The following is a 27,417-nucleotide window of genomic DNA, read 5'->3' as shown; positions in this document are numbered from 1 at the left end:
TGTAAAACAAGTCATGGTCGGCGTCTCAGTCACACAGACCCATTTCCTCTTCATCTCAGCACTTCCATTTCTATGCTGAGCTATCCCTCTGCCTACCATCAAAGGCAGATCCATCTGCCAGGTCAACCTCCCCACATAGGGAAATGGCCTCATTGAAGGTGATGAATTGCAATGCCATTGTGCATTATGCATGACATGCCACATAGAGTCAATGTGTTTATATACCAGGTGGCCTATTGGACTGTCAGGTTTTAAGGACATGTTGCCTCTGCTTGAACTGTGACCTTTATAATTACGCTATAGCCAGAAGTTCTGATTTTATTTACCTTATCCATTTAATAGTCCTAGAGAACTCCTTTAAATTATAATTTTTTATTACTTTTTAATTGTGTGCTTTTGAAAGTCAACATTTATCATTATCTTTATTTGTTTATTAGAGCATCAAATATATAGAAATTATACAATATATTATTATATGACTTGCTCCCTTTAAAGGGAATCTGTCACCAGGTCTTTCTCACCTAATCTGAGATTTGCATAATATAGGGATGGAGACCCTGATTCAATGGATGTGTCACTAATTGGGCTTATTGTTGTAGTCTTAATAAAATCATTATTTTATGAGCAGGAGATAATAATTAGAGGACTGGTAAACCTGCTGCCATGTAGTCAAACCTCACCCCCCCACTGATTGGCAGCCTTCTGATTATGAACAGTGTACACAGAAAGCTGTCAATCAGTGATGTGGGCGGGCAATTAGTGATGTGGACGGGGTAATACAGAGCTCAGCATTTAGAGAGCTGCTAAATTTGCAGCAGATAAAATGGTAATTTTATGAAAACTGCGGCAAGCAGTCCAGTAAGTGATACATCTCTGGAATCAGGATTTCTGCCTCTACATGTCTCTGCTCTCAGATGGGGTAGCAAAGCCTATCAAATTAAAACTTAGAAAAAGTAAATAAGATGGATAAAAAAATATTTGCTATTCACATAATTTTTTACCTGGAATCCTAAAAATAAATATTATGGAATACATTAAAGCTGTTTATATATCACCGATTTTACAAAGTTGCCAACATCAGTAAAGGGGGCTTTACACATAGCGAAATCGATAAAGCGTCACAGATTTTGTGACGCAGCAGTGATATCGCTAGCGAAATCGCTACATGTGATACTTACCTCCGACCGGCTCCCCCACTGGCTATCACTGATCGCGCGAGATCGTCCACGTCCATTTCTCGTCGTCGGCTTCCTGCTGGTGCCGACGAGCGAGCTGTGGATGCGGGCGGAAGACGGCGATCATCGCTTCGTCTGAAAGGTAAGTAAAACCACTGAGCATCACTGCATCGCTGGTGAGATCTTCCTGTGTGGCAGCTCACTAGCGACCATTTAGTGATGCACCAGCGATGCTGACCGCGTCATATCATGGTCGGGATTGCTGGTGCATCGCTAAATGTAAAGAGGCCTTAAGTAAAATGCTCACCAGAGTTAGCGAGTCACGTTGCCCTCTGTGAGACTTGGTGGCTCTAATGAGCGGGATAGTAACTGACGTCACCACTGTTCACAGCCGCCAGGTCTCAAATGCCGTAGTGGGACCTGGAGTGTCTGTTGTACAGCCTATGACATTTCATTCTCTGAACGAGGTTCCATAACATTTTGGTGTCCATCATGTGATTTCCATGGACTACGACAGACTTGCGTGGGAACTTTTTATTTTCTAAAGAATTGGTGAATGAGGGACAGTGTCTTGTCTTTATTTCTCTCTTTTAATGTTTTACCGATATCCTTTTGTAGACTATGACGGATTTTATGTACTAAAGTGGATTTCCTGGACTATGATGGCCCTACATATCTTTTCTTTTTTTTTTGTTAAATAAATTGGTGAACTAGGGAAATTATGACGGAATGTTATTTCAAATAAAACTTTTTTTATGTGTGAGTTTTTGTTTTTTGATTACTGGATTGGTAATGTGCTGGTCTGATAGACACCTCTCCAATACTAACCACAGGGTTGACATCAACCTGCCGACATCAACAAACTACCATTACCCCAATTACCACTGCACCAGGGCAATCGGGAGGAGGCCAGCTTTTACATGGACAGGACTCGGACCGAAAATACATTGGTGTGAATGTACACTAAATCTGAGGTGGTATATCAGACCATGTTTAATAGTGGACCATCATTACTTTGTTAGGCTATGTTTACAGTGTACGTTGAGTTTTTGCTGAGTTTTTTATGCAAATTAAAAGCTGCTTTTTACAGTACCAGTAAAAGCTATGAGATGTAAGAAATCTCAGGCACACACATTGCTTTTTTTCAAGAATGAGTTGTACAATTTCTGCTTTTTTGAAAACTGCAGCATGTCACTTTTGCATTGTTTTGGCAATTTTTTACATCACTAGAAAGCAATGAGTAAGTGCGAAAAATGTTTCCATCAGTTATTGCTGCATTTTCAGTGAGAAAAAAACAAGTACAGAAAGATGTGAAACCAATTTATTTTTATGATTTTCTTAATTTTAAACCAAAATTTCTTGGTCTCCTCACTTGAGAAAGGCAATTAGGATTAGTACAGTTTAATTAAATTGATGTGTGTTTAAGTAGGCAATGCCTGAAAAGAGGGTGAAATTGAACAATACCTGATCAACTCAAGAACTGACCAAAGTGTGAATGTAAACAATGCCCGACCTACGAAATGTAGTGCCAATTTCTTAGGTAAACTTCCCGAGAATCCCGACCAATTCAACTTCACCCGCTGTTTTCACATTTGCAATTGTGTTTTTTTTTCATGAACTTGTTTGTCTAAAATAGTCACTATTTTTCAGACATAAAAATCTTTTGCCAATAAATTGCATTTTTTTCCAAAAATGTTTTATGGTGTCACATGCGTCTTACATTGGTGGCCTTACACATTGCATTGTTCATGCTGCTATTGTGGAAGCAAAGCTGAACTTAAGAATCCTGAAAAACACAGCAATAAAAAGCAGCAAAAAAACTCAGCAAAAATGCAGCAAGTATAGTAGCAAAAACATCAGAAAAACCTACTTTTTGTCTGCAGCTTTTTCCTGCAAAGAGATAAGGTTTTGGCAGCAAAATAGCAAAATCTGAACATAGCCTTATAATTAGTTCTGCACAAATAGAGAAGTAAGTGGATGGTTAGGTCTCGTACCTTCCACTCTTTTCTCTGAATAGCATTTATTCATAATAGTAATCAAATTAACAGTTATAACAAGTAAAAATATGTATAAAGACTTCGCCACTTAAAAAAATGAGATTTCCATAATGTTTGGCATCCCAGTTTCTGATTAGTGGTTCTACCTTAATCTCCCAATTGTTCTCACATACTGGAAGATTTCAAAAGACCTGACACTTTGGAAAGCTTTGTGTACAGTCCCCTGAAATATTTTTAGAGAAAAAAAAAAGCCAGCTATGTCTGTGCGATATTACGGATTTTTGCTATCTTCTACCAGCAGAGGGCAACATAAGTTACATGCACAATGCAAAAAAAAAAAGTTTTCTCATGTTACAGTTAATCATGCCTGGCACTGTGCCTGTAAGGTCTTCTGACCCCAATGTAAAATAAATGTATGGGCTGGGAAGTGTTTCTAAAACAATACAATATTATATCCATCTTGCTCCTTACCTGTCTCTACTGCCACTGCTTTGCATCTGACCCCAATAGCTCTTTTAGACATGGCTCCAGCTCTGGTCATCCTTACACTTTTTGCTGTAGGTTTCGGCTCCAGTTAGGTCTTGTGCAGGTTAGAAGATCATCATGACTTCATGACGTGTGTCAAAGACTAGCCAACACCCAAAGCACAAGCCAAGAATAAAGAAAAGGCGGGAGCCAGAGCTAAGGCAGGTGCCTTATGTGACCTGTAGAGAACCTGTAGAGTAGCATTGGCAGAGCCGGATGAGGAGCTAGGTGAATATATTTTATTGTTTTAACCATTTCCCAATCCAAGTTGATACAGAAAATTGTCATCTGATTGGTCACTATTTAGATTGATGCCCGTAAATTGGATTCAATTGGCAAGTTTTAGGAAATTCAGTTAAGTTTACAACTGACTCACTCATCCAAAATGCATCCATCAAGGTATTATGTAGGAAAACTGTTGTACTACGGCCTGTTTGGCTCTGTGTAAACACAATGTAATATCCGGGGAATCTGTGGCATACTATTAATTTTATGACACTATGTAGGTGCTCTACAGCCAGTGTCCCTGAATGACAATGTGGGGAAATGATTCTGCTGGTATTTTGTTTCACGCTGTGTGGGTACACTATTTTAATATTCTTAGTGATATCTTACGCAAAAAAGGAACCTATGACTTTTCCCAAATGTAGAATTATTTCATGGCCATAATTATTGTCAACTCTATATTGTGGTGGTTTAGCATCAACCTAAAAATTAGCTCTCTAATGCGCAACTTTCGGCAGTATACTCCTAGTTGAGGCGGACACCAAGAAGTAGCCAATGGCACCGCCAGTGCATGCACCTGAATCCAGGACGGAACCAGTGAACATATTATGAAATGGTATTAAAAAATAGCATTTAACAGATTGAAACTTGAAACTAATAGAAATTGAAAGATGACAAATTGACATTATTTTTTCAGTTCATCACTTTAAAAAAAAATCAACTGTATCATGACAGATCCTCTCATACTGATGAAAACTGATTCAATTTCCCATCAGTTGGATTCCGATACATAGGAATAGGACAGACTGGTGAAGGTGCATTTTTTTGGATAATTTTTGCCACAATCACTGGCACTCAAATTTCCCTTTGCTTCAGTGCTTATTCCATATATGGAGGATCTATCTACTGTAACTCAAGAGCACTACACAAGGGGCAAATCAAAAGCAAAAAAGAGGCCAGCTCACCATAATAGACATCTTGGAGGGTTCGGAGTACGGAGACGCGGTGTCAAGGCGTGAAACAGTCAAGAGAATGATAGATCCAGCTCAACGAAGTAGTGAAAAAAACTTCTTTATTCATTATTTTATTTATTTTATTCATTGAAAAAAGTGCTCAACAGAGGATAAAAACATCAGCCTGAAAAGTTACATGATGAATGACATCCATTCATTCATCATGTAACTTTTTACGCTGATGTTTTTATCCTCCATTGAACACTTTCTTCAATGAATAAAGAAGTTTTTTTCACTACTTTGTTGAGCTGGATCTTTAATTCTTTTGACTGCAAATTAAAAACACCTGCCCAAAGATGCGCCAAATTAGGAGGCAAGCTGATAATTTTTCTTCTTGACATCTTACTCTATCTGGCTTTTGGTTCAAAAATGTATCACCAGCCTTAATGAATTCTAATGAATATGTTTGAAATCTATAGATGTATTTCACCTATTTACTTTATTTTACAGTATGAGTTAGGATTATAGGTTGGATGGGATTATAGGCTGATGGACTTGTGCCTTTTATCAATCTTGACAATTTTGATATTATTGTTTAATGGAATTTTCATTTATCATAAATAGTTTATAATAGACATAACTGTTATGAACTGGTCACCGAGGAGGATGGCAGGAATAGGCTAGGCCACCAGGAAACCAGAAAGGTTGGTAACTTAGCGGATTGAGACCCTAATCCTAACAACACAACTAACAGTAGCCGTGGAGCGTACCTACGATGCCCTAGACGCCTCAACACAGCCGGAGAACTAGCTAGGCCTAAAGCAAGAAAGGTGAAATCTAAACTGCCCTGGAGTAGAACCCCAAAGAAATAGATAGCCCACAAACATATATTGTCGGTGAGACAAGATGAGGCACAAACACAGGCAGAAAATAGACTGAGCAAATGATGGAGCCCAAATTGACTAGATAGGAAAGGAAAGACATTGTCTGCAATCATGCAAAAACCCTAAAAATCCAACACGTTTGATGTACAAAAAAACACTGAGGTGTCATGACCTCTCCCCCACTATATCAGCATTCTGGTATGAACTGGCAGCAAAGCAAAAGAGACTAATATAACAGGGGACTGAACAAACTGACACAAGCTGTAACATATGGAGCGGGGTCCAGCAAAGCCCCAGCAGGGAGCAAGCTGAACCCTCACAGCAAAGCAGAAAGAGGCAAAACCAGATAAGATGCAAAGGATTAGCAAATAAACAACTTAACTGAAAAATGCAGGAGCAGGCAGGAGACAGCAGACCACAGAATGCACAGGAAGAAAACTAATCACCAGCAGCCACTTAAGGAAGCCTGCTCACTTAAATACTTCAGTCAGAGAACCTCGAAAAGCAGACAAGTGGAAGCATGTGACCAAAAGAAGCAAGAAGGCCATGGAGACACCACCAATCACACAACTGAGAAACCAATACCAAGGCCTGGTGGAAGACGAAAAAGGCACACCTAAGGATGAGGCACTACCGGCAAGCAAAGAAGAAAAGAACACACAGCAATACCCAACAACAAAAAGTACAGCCAAGAAGCAAAGAAGAGTGGTAGTGGTGGGAGTCTCACTACTGAGAGGCACAGAAGCAGCCATCTGCAGACTGAACATAACCGCAAGAGAAGTATGCTGACACCCAGGTGCGAAGATCAAGGATGTGACCGATAGGACACCAAAGCTCATCAGTTCCAAGGATGTCCACCCATTTCTTCTGATACATGTTGGCACCAATGACACGGCAAGGAAGGACCTACTGACAATCTGCAAAGACTTTGAAGAGTTGGGTAAGAAAGTAAAGGAACTGGAAGCACAGGTAGTTTTTTCTTCTATCCTTCCAGTAGACAGCATGGCACCAGAACATGGAACAGGATCCTTGATGCGCACACCTGTCTAAAATGATGATGCAGACAACAAGGATTCGGATTCCTGGACTACGGTATGAATTACCTGTACAATAGACTCCTCACCAGAGATGAACTACACCTCAACAAACCTGGGAAACACACATTCAGCAGAAGACTCGCTACACTCATCAGGAGGGCATTAAAGAAGAGGGGATGGGAAAAACAATATTACACTCGAACGTGAAGCCAGAAAATATACTGATGAAGAATATGAGGTGCGGCAAAGAAGACCCAAGACAACATACTCGAAAGGGAGGTAAGAAAATTTCTAAAACAATCTACAGGGAGGAGATTAGAACAAAGCAAATTCTTCTAATCTGCATGCTCGCAAATGCCAGAAGCCTGACAAACAAGATGGAAGAACTAGAAGCAGAAATATCTACAGGTAACTATGACATAGTGGGAATAACCAAGACACGGTTAGATGAAAGCTATGACTGGGCAGTTAACTTACAGGGTTACGGTCTGTTTAGAAAGGATCATAAAGATCAGAGAGGAAAAGGGGTTTGTCTTTATGTAAGGTCTTGTCTAAAGTCCACTTTAAGGGGGGATATTAGCGAAGGGAATGAGGATATCGAGTCCATATGGGTCGAAATACATGGAGGGAAAAATAGTAGCAAAATTCTCATTGGGGTCTGTTAAAAACCCCCAAATAAAACATAAATCATGGAAAGTCTACTACTAAGGCAGATAGATGAAGCTGCAACCCATAATGAGGTCCTTGTTATGGGGGACAGATATTAACTTGGAAGCAGACCTGCAAAACCCATAAAGGCAACAGGTTTCTGCTGATAAACAAGAATAATTATCTTTCACAATTGGTGCAGAATCCAACCAGAGGAGCAGCACTTTTAGACCTAATAATATCTACTAGACCTGACAGAAAAACAAATCTGCAGGTCTTTGGTCATCTAGGAAATAGCGACCACAATATTGTACAGTTTCACTTATCTTTCGCTAGGAGGACTTGTCAGGGAATCACAAAATCACTGAACTTTATTAAGGCAAAATTTGACCAGTTTAGAGATGCCCTTAATCTGGTTGACTGGGACAATGTCCTCAGAATAAGAATACAGAAAATAAATGGGAAATGTTTAAGAACATCCTAAATAGGCACTGTAAGCAGTTTATACCTTGTGGGAATAAAAGGACAAGAAATAGGAAAAACCCAATGTGGCTAAACAAAGAAGTAAGAGGGGCAATTAACAGTAAAAAGAAAGCATTTAAACTACTAAAGCAGGATGACATCACTGAAGCTCTAAAAAACTATAGGGAGAAAAATAATTTATCAAAAAGCCTAATTAAAGTTGACAAAAAGGAAACAGAGAAGCACACTGCTAAGGAGAGTAAAGCTAATCCCAAACTGTTCTTCAACTAGATCTATAGTAAAAGAATCAATATGAAAATGTAGGCCCCTTAAAAAATTGTGAGGAAAGAATGGTTGTAGATGACGAGGAAAAAGCGAATATATTAAACACCTTCTCCAAGGTATTCACGGTGGAAAATGAAATGCGAGGTGAAATGCCGAGAGACAAAGAAAACCCTTTATTACGGATCTCGAATCTAACTCAAGAAGAGGTGCGAAACCGGCTAAATAAGATTAAAATAGATAAATCTCTGGGTCTGAATGGCATACACCCAGGAGTACTTAGAGAACTAAGTAATGTAATAGACAAACCATTATTTCTTATATTTAGGGACTCTATAATGACGGGATCTGTTCCACAGGACTGGTGCATAGCAAATGTGGTACCAATATTCAAAATGTTTCTAAAAGTGAACCTGAAAATTATAGGCCAGTAAATGTGGTATATCTTGATTTTTCCAAAGTGTTTGATACTGTGCCACACAAGTGGTTGGTACACAAAATGAGAATGCTGGGTCTGGGGGAAAATGTGTGTAAATGGGTAAGTAACTGACTTAGTGATAGAAAGCAGAGGGTGGTTATAAATGGTACATTCTCTAACTGGGTCGCTGTGACCAGTGGGGTACCGTAGGGGTCGGTTTTGGGACCTATTCTCTTCAACATATTTATTAATGATCTGGTAGAAGGTTTGCACAGTAAAATATCGATATTTGTAGATGATACAAAACTATGTAAAGCAGTCATTACAAGAGATGATAGTATTCTGCTACAGATGGATCTGGATAGGTTGGAAACCTGGGTCGAAAGGTGGCAGATGTGGTTTTACAATGATAAATGTAAGGTTATACACATGGGAAGAAGGAATCAATATCATCATTACACTCTGAACGGGAAACCACTGGGTAAATCTGACTTGGAGAAGGACTTGGGGATCCTAGTTAATGATAAACTTACCTGTGCCAGGCAGCGGCTGTCAAGGCAAACAGGATCATGGGGTGCATTAAAAGAGGTCTGGATACACATGATGAGAGCATTATACTGCCTCTGTACAAATCCCTGGTTAGACCGCACATGGAGTACTGTGTACAGTTTTGGTCACCAGTGGAAAGGAAGGATATAATAGAACTAGAGTGAGTACAAAGGAGGGCAACAAAATTAATAAAGGGGATGGGGGAACTGCAATACCCAGAGAGATTAGCAAAATTAGGATTATTTAGTCTAGAAAAAAGACGACTGAGTGGTTATCTAATAACCATGTATAAGTATATAAGGGGATAATACAAATATCTCTCTGAGGATCTGTTTATAGCAAGGCAGGTGGCGGTCACAAGGGGCATACTCTGCGTCTGGAGGAGAGAAGGTTTTTCCATCAACATAGAAGAGGATTCTTTACTCTTAAGGCAGTGAGAATCTGGAATTCCATGCCTGAGGAGGTGGTGATGGCGAACTCAGTCGAGGGGTTCAAGAGAGGCCTGGATGTCTTCCTGGAGCATAACAATATTGTATCTTACAGTTATTAGGTTCTTTAAAAGGACATAGATCTGGGGATTTATTCTGACGGAATATAGGCTGAACTGGATGGACAAATATATTTTTTTAAGCCTTGCTAACTATGTTACTATGTTACTATGTATATTGAGCACCAGGTACTGTACACTAGATGAGGATAAAATGGTAATTTTATTATAAATATTATCTTAAAAAAATGTAAAAAAAAGCAAACACATAATTGGAAAAGAACACAAACAGAGAGTAGGCAGCCAAAGGGCAGGTTATTAGGAATACAGTATATTTAGCCCAGGAATTTTAGAGGAGTGCATAGGTACATATAATTAATTGTACTGGATAACTGCATAGAACATAAAAGGCCAATACATTAATGAATAAGAGTCAGTGGTAAGCGGTCATAAAGGAGCGCTTAGGAAGCATCCCAGAGGCAGAAACATCCACCTGATGAAGACGGATCCTCCGTCGAAACGCGTTATGGTTTAAACCCATCTCTTGTCTGAGTCTCTTTCCTGCGCTCCTAAGACCGTTTTCCATTTTCTCAACACATTAATGAAGGCACTCGCTGGAGTACAATGTGCCTAATTTATTGAGAGGTGCATGTAACTTATTAAGATAAGTGCCTCTTGCATGCACCTTCACCATAAGCAGAATAACTTTTCATTAATATTCATGCTGTATGCATATTGGTGTAACTGGCCAAGATTGGTATGTAAACCCCAAATGTAGCAATATTTTTGTGCAACTTCAAAAGTGCGCAAAAATATTGCAACTTATATTAAGGTATGTCACTTAAGGGGTTTGTGGAAACCCAGAAGTTTGTGGAAGCACAACAGATACATAAGTCAGGGTACATATTTATTGGTATACGCAATTATCACTTTGTTGTTTGATGCTTTATTGGTTCTATTATCCATGTTTTATGCATTTGGTCAATGTGCAAGTCATTATGTGCAACAGTATACTGCTCTAAAAGTCTTGTGTCATGTATACTGTGTTCCAAATAACTTAAACTTGAGCCCTGAGCTTTTTGACTGTGAGTTTTTTCACCTTATATGTATTTGCATTTATACAGTTTGTACAATGGTATATTTAATAAAATTACTATTTTAGTGTGATAAAATGTTCATTTTCTGATTTTCAGTATACAGTTTAACATATGTTGGATACTGTACCATTCATGATATCTGCCTCTATTCTTTTTAAGCATTCTGAAAGATGTCACATTATTTGCAGATATTAGAAATGAGCAAATCTCTAATTCAAAGTGCTCCAATTTGTTATGAGTTACTCATTTCTAGTTGTTATAAACCATCATACTATATAGAAGACTGTGGTGAAACTATCATACTTTGTGGAGGACTGTGGAGACCACCATGCTGTGGGGGCCATCATACTTTGGTGGATCCATAAAATTGTGTAGGGGCCTGTGAAGACCATTATACTGTGTTTGGAACTGTGGAGGGACTATCATCCTGTGTGGAGGAACCATCATACTGTGTGGGGGGCTGTGGAGACCATAATACTGAGTAGAGGACTGTGGTGAGACCATCAATCTGTGTAGGGGAACCATGATACTATATGGAGGGCTGTGGAGACCATCGTACTTTGTGGGGGAAGTGGTGACTATCAATGTGTGAGTTACCATCATACTGTACAGTATTGGGGCTGTGGAGGACTGTCATACTGCAATGACTGAGGGTTCTGAGAGGATATCAGAGGATATCATACTATATGAGTGACTCCATAATACTGTATTGAGGCTGTGGGGGAATCATCATACTGTGTTGAAGGACTAATTGAGAACCATCATACTGTGTGGATGGCTGTGGATACCATTAAGCTGTGGATGGTCCATCATACTGTGTGGGGAGCGATGGTAAACATTACACTCTGTGGGGGGGTCATCGTTTTTCAATCATAATGTGTGTGGGGCTGTGGTGATCATCGTAATGTGTGGAGGATAGAGTGCCCATCTTATTGTGTGATGTTTATGGGGCCATTATACTATGTGGGTGGAAGAATGTGGGCACTTCATTCTGTATGAGGAAATCTTCGGTGAAATCATACTCCATGTGGGCCATGGAAGGGGTTGGTCACATGACCTAAGGTCCTGTTGTTTGCTTTTCTTCATTTAACTATCGACGTATTATGTATTCTAAGTCTGGTCCCTTTTTCCAGTTTTTATGGGACGTTCACATTCCCTGTTTTTTCAAACACCTTGACTTTGTGTCTACAAATGGGTTTATAGCCCTTTGTGGCATATTATTCATTTGATTTAACCATCATATGACTGCAAGGTCCTTTTTCTTGAGGTTCTTTTTGCGTCTGCCTCTATTGATACACATGTCTCTTGTTGAGGGGTAAGTTTGCTTTTGCAACTATTGATTATTGTATTATTTCATTGTGACTCTGTTGGTCTTACCTGGATAATTATTGTTTGCCACTGATATTACTATTGTATTTTTTGACAATTTTCCAGGTTTTTCTGGTGTGCTTTGACTAATTTTTGTCATTATTTTCAGTGGCTCCATGTGTGTTTCATTATAACACACTCCTGGTGCACATAGTGGAGGAGGGGTTCTTTCTGCATGTGGGGTGCTTATAAGGCCCTTCATGCTATTGTACATTTGATAAACCTTTTTGGTTTTTTAATTGTTTTTAAATTTGTCTGTTGCTTGTCTAACTTTAATTGTCTCAATAAAAATTAAAAATTGTTATTTGTCATGCTGTTTGTGATGATCCTTGCCTTTACACGCTACTTTTTCCTCTTTTTTTGTCTCTTGATTACTTTTTGGCGTGTGGTGGGAGATCCCACATATTTAGTCATTCGTAGTGCCCTCAATTTTTTGTGTCTTGATCGGCCATGGAAGGGGTATCATAGTGGGCGAGAACACTAAGGGAATTCAGCAGTGGTGAAATAACTGTGTAAGTCCAGAAACAACCATTACTCCCCATATCTTAAAGTTTGGAGGTATGACCATCTGGAATCATTATCATTCGTTCTCACCCACAAAGCTCTCCACAATGCAGCACCCCCCTATATCTCCTCCCTCATTTCTGTCCATCGGCCTAACCGACCGCTGCGCTCTGCAAATGATTTTCGACTAACCTCTGCACTAATCCGTACCTCCCACTCCCGACTCCAAGACTTCTCCTGTGCTGCTCCTATCCTCTGGAATGCTCTACCGCAAGAAATCAGGACTATCCACAACTTGCGTAGTTTCAGGCGCTCCCTCAAAACACATTTGTTCCGAGCGGCCTATCACGTTCACTAATCAAAGTCATTCTATGTGTAAGTGTGCGTGTGTTGCCCATTCAATATCTCTATCCATCCCTCACTCCCTCAAGATGGCTGGACCATCATTGTAAATACACCATTGTAAATACACACCTGTACTTTGTATCTCTCCCACCTCATTGTAGATTGTAAGCTCTCATGAGCAGGGTCGTCTTATTTTGCTTTAATTATTGTATTGTTAACGTTTTTTACTTATTACTTGTGTTTTTAAACTGTTAAACTGTAAAGCGCTGCGGAATATGTTGGCGCTATATAAATAAAGTATTATTATTATTACTACAGGGAAAGCACAGGATGCATTATTATTGCTATAATAACGCACCTAGGAATTTTAGTTTATTATAAGGAGGTTTATGGTCATTATTATACGGGGTTACGGAGGATTATTATTATAAGGAGGCACCAGGCAAATTATTGTTATTGAAAGGTATACGGGAACATTATTTCTATAGGGTGCTGTGTAACTGTAAGGAAGCACAGGAGAGCATTATTAACATGAGGAAGTGCAGAGGGGATGCCATTATGGTGTGGGGACACATAGGGGGCACTGTTATTGTGTGGGGCACAAAAGGAGGGCAATAATACAGGGGGACTTTATTACTGTCTACGGCACTGGTTATAGTTATATATGGTTTGTGTAGAGGTGGTGGAATATGACAAGCGAGCTGGAGAAGCAGAAAACTGTGTTAAAATTTACAATTTGGATGAGTTATAGATGGAACAAGAGGTCATGGTGGTCTGGACTAAATGAAAAAGAAAAGGGAAAATGAATAACAAGCTCTCTGGAAGTGACTTTTACAATTATTAAGACAATAGATCCTCGTTCTGATGCTTCTTAGACTTAAGCCCCCATTACACATAACGATGTCCCAGCGATCCCACCAACGATCCGACATGGATGGGATCGCAGGGACATCGTTAGGCTGATCGCTGGTGAGCTGTCACATAGACAGCACCTCCAGCGATCAGGACCAGCGAGCAAGCTGGTTTCTAATGTAAACATCGGGTATCCAGGAGCCGCGGCTCTTGGATACCCAATGTTTACCTTGAAAACTGGCGTACATGCTGGTATCCAAGGTAAACATCAGGTATCTAAGAGCCACGCGGCTTCTGGATACCCGATGTTTACATTAGAAACCAGCGTCCAGCGTCGCTGATCACTGGTCTCTTGCTGCCACATGCAGCGATGTATGCTGGCCAGCGGGAGACCAGCAGTCAAAAAATGGCCCAGGCAGATCGAGCACGATCAGCGATACCCGGCAGGGGGGCCGGTCGCTGATCCCCGTCACACACAGCGATCTCGCTGGTGAGATCCCTGTGGTGTCACAAAATCAGCGATCTCGCTAGCGAGATCGCTGTGTGTGACGGGGCTTTTACATTGTAAAAGCAACTTCTAGGTCACACAAAGAGTGAGTCAGCTAATTGGAATTGCAGTAAAGGTACTGTCACACTTAGCGATGTACCAGCAATCCCAACCAGCGATATGACGCGGTCAGGATCGCTGGTACATTGCTAAGTGGTCGCTAGTGACCGGCCCACAGGCAGATCTCACCAGTGACATCGCAGGGGTCGGGGGTTGCTACTTACCTGTCAGATGAGACGATCCTGACGTCCTCCCGCCCGCGTCCACGCGTCGCTTGTCGTCACAGCAGGAAGCCCAGCAGGAAGCTGACGACGAGAAACGGCCCAGGACGTTCTCGCGCGATCAGCGATAACCAGCGGGGGAGCGGTCGGAGGTAAGTATCAGACATAGCGATATCGCTAGCAATATCGCTGCTACGTCACAAAAACAGTGACATTATAGCAATATTGCTAGCGATATCGCTTAGTGTGACAGGCCCTTAAGAAGCGGAGCAGAATGGCGAAGGGTCCCAGGGAAGGTGGCAGTAGGTGAGCTTATTAATACACTCACACTACACTGCATGTATACATTCAGACATTTAATAAAAAATATAGATGGGAGTGTGTCTTTAACCCCTTTACCACTGAAGGTCGCTTGCACGTTAATGACCAGGCCAATTTTTACAATTCTAATCACTGGCACTTTATGTGGTTATAACAATGGAATACTTCAATATATACCCTGGTGATTCTGAGATTGTTTTTTGTGACATATTGTACTTCAGTGGTAAATTATTTTCGATATGACTTGCATTTATTTGTGAAAAAAATGGAAATTTGGAGAAAATTTAGAAAATCGTGCAATTTTCAAAGTTTTAATTTACATACCCTTAAATCAAAGAGATATAGGCGCTTCTCACGAAATCATAATGTCATCAAAAAGTTAATTTATTTCAGTTCTTTAATACAGAAAGTGTAATGACTATATATAATATATGAGTTTCAAACAGAGTGATCAATTTCAAGTGTTTATTTATGTTAATGTTGATGATTATGGCTTACAGACAGTGAAAGCCCAAAAGTCATTTAACATACATTTCAGTAGGCCAACATTTTAAAATCATTTTTCAAGCTGATGATATAAAGTATTCTAATTTACTGAGATAATGACTTTTGGGCTTTCATTGGCTGTGAGCCATAGTCATCAACATTAACTGAAATAAACACTTGAAATAGATCACTCTGTAATGACTCTATATGATATACGAGTTTCATTTTTTGTATTGAAGAACTGAAATAAATTAACTTCTTGATGATATTCTAATTTTGTGAGAAGCACCTGTATGTCACATAAAATAGTTAAATAATATTTTCCACATGTCTACTTTACATCAGCAACAATTTTGGAACCAAAATTTTCTTTTGTTAGGAAGTTATAAAGGTTAAAAGTTGACCAGCGATTTTTCATTTTGCAGCAAAATTTACAAAAACATTTTTTTAGGGACCACATCCAATTTGAAGTCACTTTATCTATATGTCTGTGACAGAAAATACCCAAAGGTGACACCATTCTAAAAAATGCACCCTCAAGGTGCTAAAAACCACATTGAAAAAGTTAATTAACCCTTCAGATGCTTCTCAAAAATTTTTGTAATGTGGAAAAAAAATGACCATTTAACTTTTTTACAAAAAAATTAGTTCGGATCCAAAATTTTTATTTTGACAAGGGTAACAGGAAAAAATGGAGGTCAAAATTTGTTGAGTAATTTCTCCTAAACACAATATCCCATATGAAGAAGAAAGCTACTGTTTGGGTGCACGGCAGAGCTCAGAAAAGAAGGCACGCTATTTGACTTTTTGAATGCAAAATTTACTGGAACAATTGACGGCGCCATGTCGAATTTGGAGAGCCTCTGATGTACTTAAACAGTGAAAATCCCACACAAATGACACAATTTGGGAAACTAGACCCCTCAGGGAACTGATTTAGATGTTTATTGAGCACACTGAACCATTCGGTGCATCACAGAATTTTATAATGTTGAGCCGTGAAAATAAAAATATCACATTTTCCACACAAACATGTTTTTAGCCCCAAATGTAGCATTTTTATAAGGGTAACAGGAGAAATTGCACCATACAATTTGTAGTGCAATTTCTCCTGAGTACGCTGATACCCCATATGAGGAAGAAAACTACAGTTTGAGTGCATGGCAGGGCTCGGAAGGGAAGGAGCGTCATTTGACTTTTTGAAAGTAAAATTTCCTGGAATCATTAGCGGACATCCTGTCATGTTAGGAGAGCTCCTGATGTGCCTAAACAGTTGAAGCCCCACAGAAGTGACCCTGTTTTGGAAACTAGACCCCTCAAGGAATGTATTTATATATAGCCAAACTTGGTTATGTACCTGAAGAAGTGGACAGGACGTCCGTGAAATGCGTAGTTTTATAGCCCTGAATAAAGTATGCAACTCTTCTGAACTCTGTGATTCCCTTGCCTGATTTTGGAGGAAAGTGGAATCGTCGTCATCTTGAATATCATATCCAGAATTTCTTGAAGATCTTTTGAGGGTCTGGTGCCATCTGTAGCCCTCCTATCATACTTACTACATGTGTTGTGCATACTCACAACGTGTAAAGGTGAGAATTTTACCTTACAGCAAACTAATTGTTAATTTGGTAACTGCGCTATTGCGCCCCTCTCTTTGCCGTGTCAGCAAGTTGTATGAGCTATTACAGTCCTATTCACTTTAACAGGGTCGAACTGCAATAGCTTGCTATTTCAGGAAGATTTGTAACAGAGTCAAAATATGTCCCCCTGTGATCCATGACTTTACTTGAAAAAACTACTGCAGACTGTTGCAAGAACTACGTGAGAGGGGGGCTTTCTCTGCTGAGCTGCAATATGAGATAGATCACACGGACAATTCCAGCATTGTTTTTGAAAGAAAACCTGGTTTGAGACACCAATAAAAAGTCAAAATGCATGCTTACCTTTTGGGACATTTGTAATATTAGTGTCTGCAATTCGGAGGTAGGACAGTTTCTTCATTCCAAGAAAAGCTCCTTTTTCTATCCCAGAACTTTCAATTGGATTTGTGCCTAGTTCTACAAAATAGGAATAGCAATCAAATCTCAAAAATCAGCATACAGTGACAATTTAAAGCAATATGCAATATCATTTTGTAGATGTATTACTTTTTTTAATTCTGAAACTCCATACACTTAATGCAAAAATTAAAGGCCTGACATAAAATATTGTTATAAACAGTATCTCTGGCTTGTGTTGCACTTGTTAAAATTTCTTTCCTTACTATACAGATAAAATGTGCAGGCTGCAGCCGATCAGTGGCTGCTGATAGACTACACTGGCCACGCCTTCCCATCCCCGCCAGATGTTGATAACAGGTACCTGGAGAGGAACACAGTACCAAATGAAGAAGAGCAATGTCAGTCTGAGAGGCGAGTCTAGATGGGCTCATTAAGTTTAAATTTAAAAAGGGGAAAACTCTTTAAAACTGGTAAACAATTGTGGTTGATATCTTCTAATCTGAAAATCAAAGTTTACTTTAAAGTATGGCAATCTACGCTGTGTATGGTATCATCAGGGTAGCACGGTGGCTCAGTGGTTAGCACTGCAGCGCTGGAGTCATGGGTTCAAATCCCACCAAGTGTGTGTATGTTGTCCCCGTGTTTGCGTGGGTTTCCTCCAGGTGCTCTAGTTTCCTCCCACACTCCAAAGACATACTGATAGGGAGTTTAGATTGTGAGCCCCATCAGGGATAGCAATGATAATATGTGCAAGTGCTTTGGATAATGTTGGTACTATATAAAAATAAAGATTATTATTATTGTTTGGCTAATAAATAACAACAGATTTTTTCAACATAGCCACCAAAGAGAAGGTCAGTATTTTTACTTATATTGTTATTACCCCTATGTTGCTTAGCACTGGTTGAGTTCACAAATATTTTAGCAAGATTTAATTTTGCTAAAAAAATCTGTTTGATATTAAAAAACAAACCGTTTATTGCAGTAAAAGATGTAGCTAGTAGAGATGAGCGGATTGATTTGAGGTACTCCAGTCCAGATTCCTGGTCAGTGGTACCTGGTGGCCAGATGGGAGGCCAGCAAATCTCTAACCTTTTGGCATCCCCAGCTCAGTTTTGATTAGGCATGACTGGCATGATATCATCAATGCGATGGGATGAACAGATGACATTGCACAAGCCCTAAAAAACAAATGACTGGCACTTCCAAGCTAATGGGAACAGGAGCATACTTGGAGAAACCACCTCCATATATAATATACAAAAAAATTGCACTCTTTCGTGCTAAAGCACATAGACATGGAATATCTGAAATGAAAAAATTGAGATGTGCAATTTTTTTGTATACTGCACAAGCCCTGACAGATCAAATGCAGCACCAGGACACCGGAAGGGGAGAGATTCGCAGGCCACCCATTTAGTCGAGAAGAACCACTGACCTGGACGCTGAGTCCCACAAATCAATTCACTCATATCTACTAGTTACATCTTTTACTGCAATATACCATATGTTTTGGAATATAAAGCAAATATCTTGCTAAAATGTGTGTGCATGTTATAATATGGAGGAAGCTTCTTTTGATCCACAGCATTCTTACTATTCACTGAAAGAACTGCTCTCTCCTCCTGACCGACACTGATCTGCTGAGTCAGTGCAGGTATCAGAGAAAGCTATTAAGACTTGCACAATGCTTCATGAGCAGCTGAACAACCTTTCACCTGGCTAGCTGGAAGACCTTTCTGGTCATATAATCAGGAACTTTAAAATGTAGTAATGTATAGAGCTGTGCATGTATGTGGACGATTTGTGTGTGTACATAGTAGAACTAGGTATGTGTATGAAGCAGAGCTATGTGTGGATGTAGCAGAGCTGTGTGTTTATGCAGCAGAGCGGTACATGTATGTTGGGGAACTTTGTGTGTATGTAACATAACTGTATGTGGAAGCAACATAGCTGTGTGTTTATGCAGCAGAGCTATGTGTATGTAGGAGAGCTGTGTGTATGCAGCAAAACTGTGTATGTATTAAAGAAAACTGTGTTTACATGGCAGAGCTGTATGTGTAAGTAGTAAAGCTATATGTGTATGTTGTAGAGTTGTATGTGTATGTAGCAGAGCTGTGTGTGCATGTATGATGGAGTGCTGTGTGTTTATGTACAGTAGAAGAGTTTGTGGGTGTATGTAAGAGATATTTATGTGTATATAGCTGAGCTGTGTGTGTGTGTAAGTAGGAAAGCTGTGTTTATATAGATGAGCTGTATTTATATGCAGCAGAGCTGGGTGTGTAAGTCGGACAGTGTTTTTGTATTTAAGAGAGCTCTGTGTATGCAGCAAAACTGTGTATATGCATGAAGAAGAGCGGTATGTTTATGTAGCAGAGCTCTATCTGTATGTAAGAGATCTGTGTGTGTATGTAGCAGTGCTGTCTGTGGGCGTAGCAGAGCTGTGTGTTCTAGCAGCAGAACTACTTTTATGTAGAAAGTTATGTGTATATGTAGCAGAACTGTGTGTGTGTATGAACGGAGAGCTGTGTATTTATGGAGCAGAGCTGTATGTATATGAAGTAGAGCTGTGTGTATGTAGCAGAACTGTGTGTGAGTGTATAGTGGATAGCTGTGCGTCTATGTAGAACAGTTGTTTATGTAGGAGAGCTTTGTGTGTATATAACTGAGCAGTGTGCGTTTGTAGGCGAGCCATGTTTATATGGCTGCGCTGTGTGTACGTAGGAGAGTTGTGTCAGTATGTTGGAGTGTTTTTGTATGCAAGAGAGAGATGTGTGTGTTTGTATGTAGCAGGGCTGTGTATATACAGTATGTAAGATATATGTGTGTGTATGCATGAGAGCAGTTTATGTATGTAGCGGAGTTGTATGTGTATAGCTGAGATGTGTGTGTTTACGAAAGCTGTATTTATATAGCTGCACCGTGTGTGTGCGTAGTAGAGCTATGTGTGCATGTTGGAGAGTTTGTATGTAGGTGACATGTGTGTGTAAGTAGCAGAGCTGTGTGTAGATGTTGGAGAGTTGTGTGTGTTTGTAGCACTGTGTACACTGATGAATAAAAAAGTAACAATGCTTTGAATGAACTTTTGAATTACAGGCTCCATATTTCACAATCCACTACAGCTTCAAATGTGAGACTGCGATCATTTTATAGACAATCACCTTGACTATATCATATAAAAATTTGACTTGCAACTCTTTAGCATATGATTAGTTATGCAGAGTCTTGTCATGTCACTGCATTGTTACTGTTTTGCTCCTAAAATCAAAATTTTAGTTTTTAATATTTTGTTAGCATTTTGGAAATCCACTTTTTGGCTTTCAACACTGCCTGTATCATTCTGGGCACATTATCAATCAGATTAAAGCTTGTCTTGACCAAAAATCTAATCCCAGGTCTCTTCTACACATTCCCAAAGCTGGTGCATTCTGGTTTACTTGGGTATGTATACCGCTTTTTCTTCAACTCTACTCACAAGTGTTCAATTGGGTTGAGGTCTGGGGAGTGTGGGGGCCAATCCAGCACCTCTACTTCATTATCATTGAACCATTTCTTTACCAATCTCGAAGTATGCTTGGGGTCGTTGTCCTGCTGGAACATTATGTTATCCTTTTCATTCCCGTAATACTCGAGTATACGAAGTAATTCGTCTTGTAGGATACTCACATGTAGCTCAGCAGTGAGACCAACATTGATCATAGTCAAATATTCAACATCATTGGCTGTTAAAACGTCTCAAGGTCATCAGGCTTCCTTCACCAATCTTGGCAGCACCTTCAATTTCTTGATCTGTTAGCCTTTTTTTCACTTCTTTCTTCCAGACATTCATCTCATCACTCCATATCCCCCTTTTCCAATTTTCTATTGTTCACTTTTCGTACTTTTTTGCTAATTCAAGCAGAATGGTGCTTCTTCACCTTTTCAGGCCACCTTTCCAATGTTGTTTAAAACTATTATGAAGCATACAAGCCACCTCCACCACTGTCTTTGTCGCGCAAGGACTGATAGACTTTGTGATGACCTGACTTGTTAACTTCAATATTTTACTTAGATGTCCATCTCATGGATTTTGAATGGATGGCTGGACTTCATTTTGTATTCTTCCAACTTTCATGGCATGCACATAATGCAGTTTGGCAATTTTCTTGGCTGTAAAAATGCTATCTATGAGCTGGATAATGCTGTTTCTTTTTTCTTTGGAAATCTTCTCAATGGCTGCTCATTTCAAACCAGTGACCTTTCACTTGGAAATCAACCTCATAACACACTGAGCTATTAGGGAATGTGAGAACAAGGAGTAATTTATAGTATACAGGAAGAAAATATTTTTCCACCACCAGGAGCAAAACACAAGCAATGCAGTGACATTGCAAGAATATGCAGAACTAATCATATGCAAGATAGTTGCAAGTAAAATTTATGTATGAGACAGCCAGGATGATTGTCTATGAAATGCTGGTAGTCTCATGTTTAAAGCAGTAGTGGATGGTGAGATATGGAGCCTGAAAGTCAAAATTTCAAAACATTGATGCCCTTTTGCTCATCAGTGTACAGTATGTAGCAGAATTTTGTATGTATGTAACAGGGCAGCATGTATGTTGCAAAGCTGTGTATGTATCAGAACCTTGCGTGTGTAGGAAAGCTCTGTATATACATAGTAGAGCTGTGTGTCTATATAGCACAACGGTGTGTATGTAGGAAAGTTGTGTATCTATATAGTAGAGCTGTATGTATGTAGCAAGTCTCTGTTTTCATGTAGGAGAATTTAACGTGCATGAAGGAGAGCTGTTGATTTATGTAGCAGAGCTGTGTGTATATGCATCGGCTCTGCATATACAAATATCTAATACTAGCTGAAGAGCCCGGCGCTGCACGGGCATAGTAACTAACTGTGGTTAGTTATAGCAAATTATAATTATCCTCCATCCAATAGTCCCGTGCCCATATACCCATCATACATATCCACGATCCCATAGGCCCGTGCCCATATACCCATCATACATATCCTCCATCCCATAGTTCCATGCCCATATACCCATCATACATATTCTTCATCCCATAGTCCCATGCCCATATACCCATCACACATCCTCCATCCCATAGTCCCATGACCATATACCCATCATACATATTCGCCATCCCATAGTCGAGTGCCCATATACCCATCACACATCCTTCATCTCATAGTCCCATGCCCATATACCCATCATGCATATCCTCCATCCCATAGTCCCGTGCCCATATACCCATCATACATATCCTCCATCCCATAGTCCCATGCCCATATACCCATCATACATATTCTTCATCCCTTAGTCCCATGCCCATGGTCACCACCCATCTTGAAAAATCTAGCGGTTTAATAGTCAATTGGGGCTTCTACAACGTTTGAGCGCTAAGTGTGAGCCTTTCTCAAGCTTATGCTATATTTTTTTCTAAAAAGGAGTGCTGTCTTCATCTTTTTTTTTACACTAGATTGAGGATTAGTCTATGCCTTGAAGGTTTGGCACCTATTTTTCATATAGTGCTTACTAGTGCTGCTTTTCAATTTTCAATTGCCGTGATGGGCTATTAAATAGAAGCACTTCTACTTTTTCACTCTGAACGGTGTGCTGCCTCCATTTTTTTTAAATCTCTACATAAGGTTTGGTACATGCCTGGTGGGCTTTGCACCTTATATTGTTTTTTTTTCTGTGCAGCTCTTATTTTTTGTGATTTTGAGATAGATAGCTAGATAGATAGATAGATATGGGACAGATAGATAGATGGATAGATATGGGATGGATAGATATGGGACAGATAGATATAGGATAGATAGATAGATGGATAGATATGGGATAGATAGATAGATAGATAGATAGATAGATAGATAGATAGATAGATAGATGTATATACACATATTCATCATCTTCCATATATTTTCCATAGCCTCACCACTTTTTTGAATTGAAGTTGTAATTGTGGTATATCATAAGGGAACTCAACTGACATTGTCAGCAATTTATAACTTACCAATAACAATCATGTTGTTCAGTCCATCAAAAACAGACTTCTTCACTTTGGTTACCATATTTTCATGCACACGCAGCTCTTGAAGTGACTTGGGCATGTTGGTAGGAAGTTCCTTCAGGTTATTTTTTGATAGGTAGAGTCGTTCTAGCTTTGTGAGAGGTGCAAAAGCTCCAGTACTGATTGATTTAATTTTATTGTTAACCAGGATTAATGCCTACAATGAAAATGTGATATCATCATTAATGTACATGAAATGTTTAGCTGACACACGTTGGACAAACCAATTTTATCAAGATTATTTTGTCATGCTTTGCAACAAAGTGAGACATTAGTCATAGAGTTATTTAAAAATATTTGTGCTGCCCTAGTTAAAGGTCATGTGTCCATCCTTGACAGGCAGACTACAAGAGACTTTGCTTCTCTACCATCCCGGGTGCATATTATACTTTCTTGGCCTCTTGCAGCATCATGACATCATGAGGCCTAGTAAGTGCAACAGGTTAAGAATAAGATGATGCCAGGTTGAAGATGCTGGCTGCAGAAGTGAAGACTGCTCTTGAAAGCTGCCGTAGAAAATTAAACTGGACACTTGACCAGGATAGCATGAATCTTTTTTCTCAACTGTAAGTAGTTCAGAATCTTTTACAATACAGGATGCGCTACAAAATTTCTTCAATGGGAACCCCTGCAGTAGCTCTACAACTATAATAAGATTTGTTCCTAGAGGACAAACACAGAGTAACATACATTAGAAAATTCTAACTTACTAAATAATACATAGTGGTTAAATTATTAGAAGTCAAATTAAAATGTATGGGTGGTGATGGATAAATTATGCTTAACATTAAAGAAGAGCGTATCGTTTGCATTTTCTCAGAAAATTTGATTTATGACCAATAAATTTGAGCCTATCTTAAAGGGGTTGTCCACTACTAGGGCAGCCCCTTCATGATCAAAATGTTTGGTCCCATAAAATAATAAAGCTTAAACTCATCTCCAATTCCTACCGTGTCGGCAGTTACTTTTCCCAGGCTGTCGTGCAGTGTTGTGACACGTGACACCATTGCCCAATCAGCGCTGGCATCGCTGTTCCCACATTCAGATAAATCAATCATGAAGAGTAAGTCCGGACTGCAGCTGATCTCGAACTTCCTCTTCATGTTCGATTTGACTGATTGGGCTCCGGCGTCACATGTCACAACAGTGCACAAGAGCCCCAGGGAAAGCGACTGCCAATATAATGGGAACGGCGCAGGTAACGGGAGGTGAGTATAAGCTTTATTAGCAAGGAGTAAGAGAAGAAGTTGTCCCAGTAGTGGACAACTTCTTTAATACTGAAAAGGAGAGAGAGACGTCAATATGACATATATATTCCACCCAGTGAAGTCTGGAGAAAGCCACCGACTCTGCCAAACTGGCTGTCATGTGCCCAACTGTACACCACTGAGAACACTGATCTTTGATAGACTACAAATGAATCACAAAGTATGATAATCCCCTACATGTCAGAGCTTGAAGGTATTATGAGGACGCTAAGGCCTCTTTCACACATCAGGTTTTCGCCGTCAGGCACGATCCGGCGCTTTTGACAGAAACCGGATCCGGCGAAATGCAATGCCGGATCCGGTTTCCCCCCCATTGACTTGCATTTGCGCCGGATCGCGCCGGATGGCCATGCGTTTCATCCGGTTATCGCCGGATCCGGCAATGTGTCGCAATGTGTCGCGATCCGGCGTCTGGAAAAAACGTCTACTGTAACGTTTTTTGTCTCCGGCGAAAAAGCCGGACACGCCGGATCCGGCGCATCCGGCTTTTTCACACAATGAAAGCCTATGAGCGCCGCAATGCGCCGGATCCGGCGAAAGCCGGATCCGGTGGCCGGATCCGGTTTTTTTGGTCTGAGCATGCTCAGTAGCTCTGCCCACAGGAGATATATAAAAGCAAGACAATGGGACCCTCAGCCACACCCAACATGCCACCCAAGACAGCAACCAGGCGCAGGAGAAGGCAGCAGACATCTGCAGCAGCAGCACCATCAGCAACACCCCAAATGGAGCAGCATGCTGAACGGGAGGGGAGTCCAGAAGCAGATGAGAGACGGTAATTATCAAATCCCCCATTCCTCCAAACTAGGGCCATGGAATATCAAGATATTCATTGGCCCTTTGTTTCTCTTTATTCAACAGCCGCCAAAGAGATGCAGCAGCAGCACCATCAGCAACACCCCAAATGGAGCAGCATGCTGAACGGGAGGGGAGTCCAGAAGCAGATGAGAGACGGTAATTATCAAATCCCCCATTCCTCCAAACTAGGGCCATGGAATATCAAGATATTCATTGGCCCTTTGTTTCTCTTTATTCAACAGCCGCCAAAGAGATGCAGCAGCAGCAGCAGCAGCAGCAGAAATGGCATCACTGGCAGCAGCAATACCCACAGCCATGGAGTCTGGCCATCAACAGGACAGCACATCTTCTTCTGGGAGCCCTCCCTCGCATCGTCAGCGTTTGACGGTAAGTTTTTATTTCCAAAATCCATCATCTCTGTAATATATGTCTATTCATTGCCTTTTATTTCAAAACAGGAATCACAAGATGAAGAGGAGCTCCCAGAAGAAGAAGGAAGGGGTGGACAGACGCTTGGAGTGGGCTCACAATTCGTAAGTTTTTTGCATCAAACGCAGAAACACAACATCACACTACACACAACACATAGAAAACAATGTTCTGCAGACCACACACAGCAAACAAATGCCTACATCCAAACTCATAACATTTTTTGTTTTCTTCTCTAGTCTTCCCAATCTGGTGCTCGGCCAAGAGGTCCTCGCAGTGCCTCCCAGGGTCGTCGGCGACAGCAACGCGGCGGTCACCAGCGTGTAAGTATAAATATTTTTGCTTTGTTTTTTGGCACTTTTTATTTCATTTCTTTTGTGGAGGCTAATTATGTTATTTTTGTCTTTTTCTTTAACAGCCTTCACAGCGTGCTCCCGACTCTGACGGTGAGGATGGAGGGATTGATGTGGACCGCCTCATCGATCTCGTCAGAGAAAGGGAGCCACTCTGGAATATGGCTGACCGCTGCCACGCTGACCTGATCATTACCCGACGACTCTGGGAGGAAATCTGTTCTCTCCTTGTGGGCCGCTGGGAGGACCTCGAAGCTCGGGACCAGATTAAAGAGCGTAAGTATATAGAGTAACGGTTGCTTGATGTAAACCAGTGTTTCCCGAACTCCAGTCCTCGTGGTCCCCACGGATCATGTGTTCAGGATTTCTATTTACTATTGAAATCCTGAAAACATGACCCCTGGGGACCATGAGGACTGGAGTTTGTGAAACACTGATGTTGTATACTAACCACTCCTTTCTCGTTTCAGGGAACAGAATTGTGAATCGGTGGCGGTCTGTGAGGGATCGTTTCAAGAAGGAGTTCAATAAAGAGATGCGGGCCCCGAGTGGATCTGGAGGACGCAGGAGCAAGTACAAGTACGCACAAGCCCTGTCGTTCCTCCGGGAAACAATGCTCACCAGAAGGTAAATATTACACACCACATGTGAAAAAGATGTAACTTTTTTTTTTCAGCCAGGGCCATACCATGTCAGTATTTTAATTTTTTTTTTTCTCTTTATTCCACAGCACGGTGAGCAGCACTCGGGAGCCTGCACGATTGGACCCTTCTGAGGCGATCCCTGAGGAGACCGGCACCGAGGGACACTTCGACCGCCCCGGTACATCTGCACCTTCCCTGCCTTCCCACACATTCGACCCATCTGTCCCATCCACCAGCACAGGAGCATCGTGGCCGCCTACATTACATGAAGCTGCTGGTGAGGAGATCGCTTTCCCTTTACCCCACCCTTCTGCCCCTGCCGCCTCTAGTACACCTGCGGGTACTGGGCGGCAGCGGCAGAGGGGTCAGGAAAAGAGTTATACGCAAGAGTTATTGCATCTGAATGCATCTTTCCAGAACTGTCTCAAAGTCTTGTCAGAGCAAATCTCCGCAGGCTTTCAGCAGATCAACTC

The 27,417-nt window shown here is 40.6% G+C and overlaps 1 protein-coding gene across 1 annotated transcript in view; it reads right to left on the bottom strand.

Annotated features, from left to right (window-relative positions):
• The window catches only part of DCN (decorin), a 185,671-nt gene that overhangs the window by 99,884 nt on the left and 58,370 nt on the right, over window positions 1-27,417 (bottom strand). The window contains exons 4-5 of the mRNA XM_073554277.1: window positions 23,396-23,609; window positions 17,327-17,440 (exon numbers count right to left, since the gene is read on the bottom strand). Coding sequence (XP_073410378.1) covers window positions 17,327-17,440; window positions 23,396-23,609 — 328 coding nt within the window. The remainder of the gene's footprint in view (window positions 1-17,326; window positions 17,441-23,395; window positions 23,610-27,417) is intronic.

The sequence above is a fragment of the Dendrobates tinctorius genome, unplaced genomic scaffold (genome assembly GCF_039654945.1).
Source record: "Dendrobates tinctorius isolate UK_male_01 unplaced genomic scaffold, ASM3965494v1 ptg000209l, whole genome shotgun sequence".
Lineage (NCBI taxonomy): Eukaryota > Metazoa > Chordata > Amphibia > Anura > Dendrobatidae > Dendrobates > Dendrobates tinctorius.
This window is presented reverse-complemented; position numbering and strand designations above follow the sequence as displayed.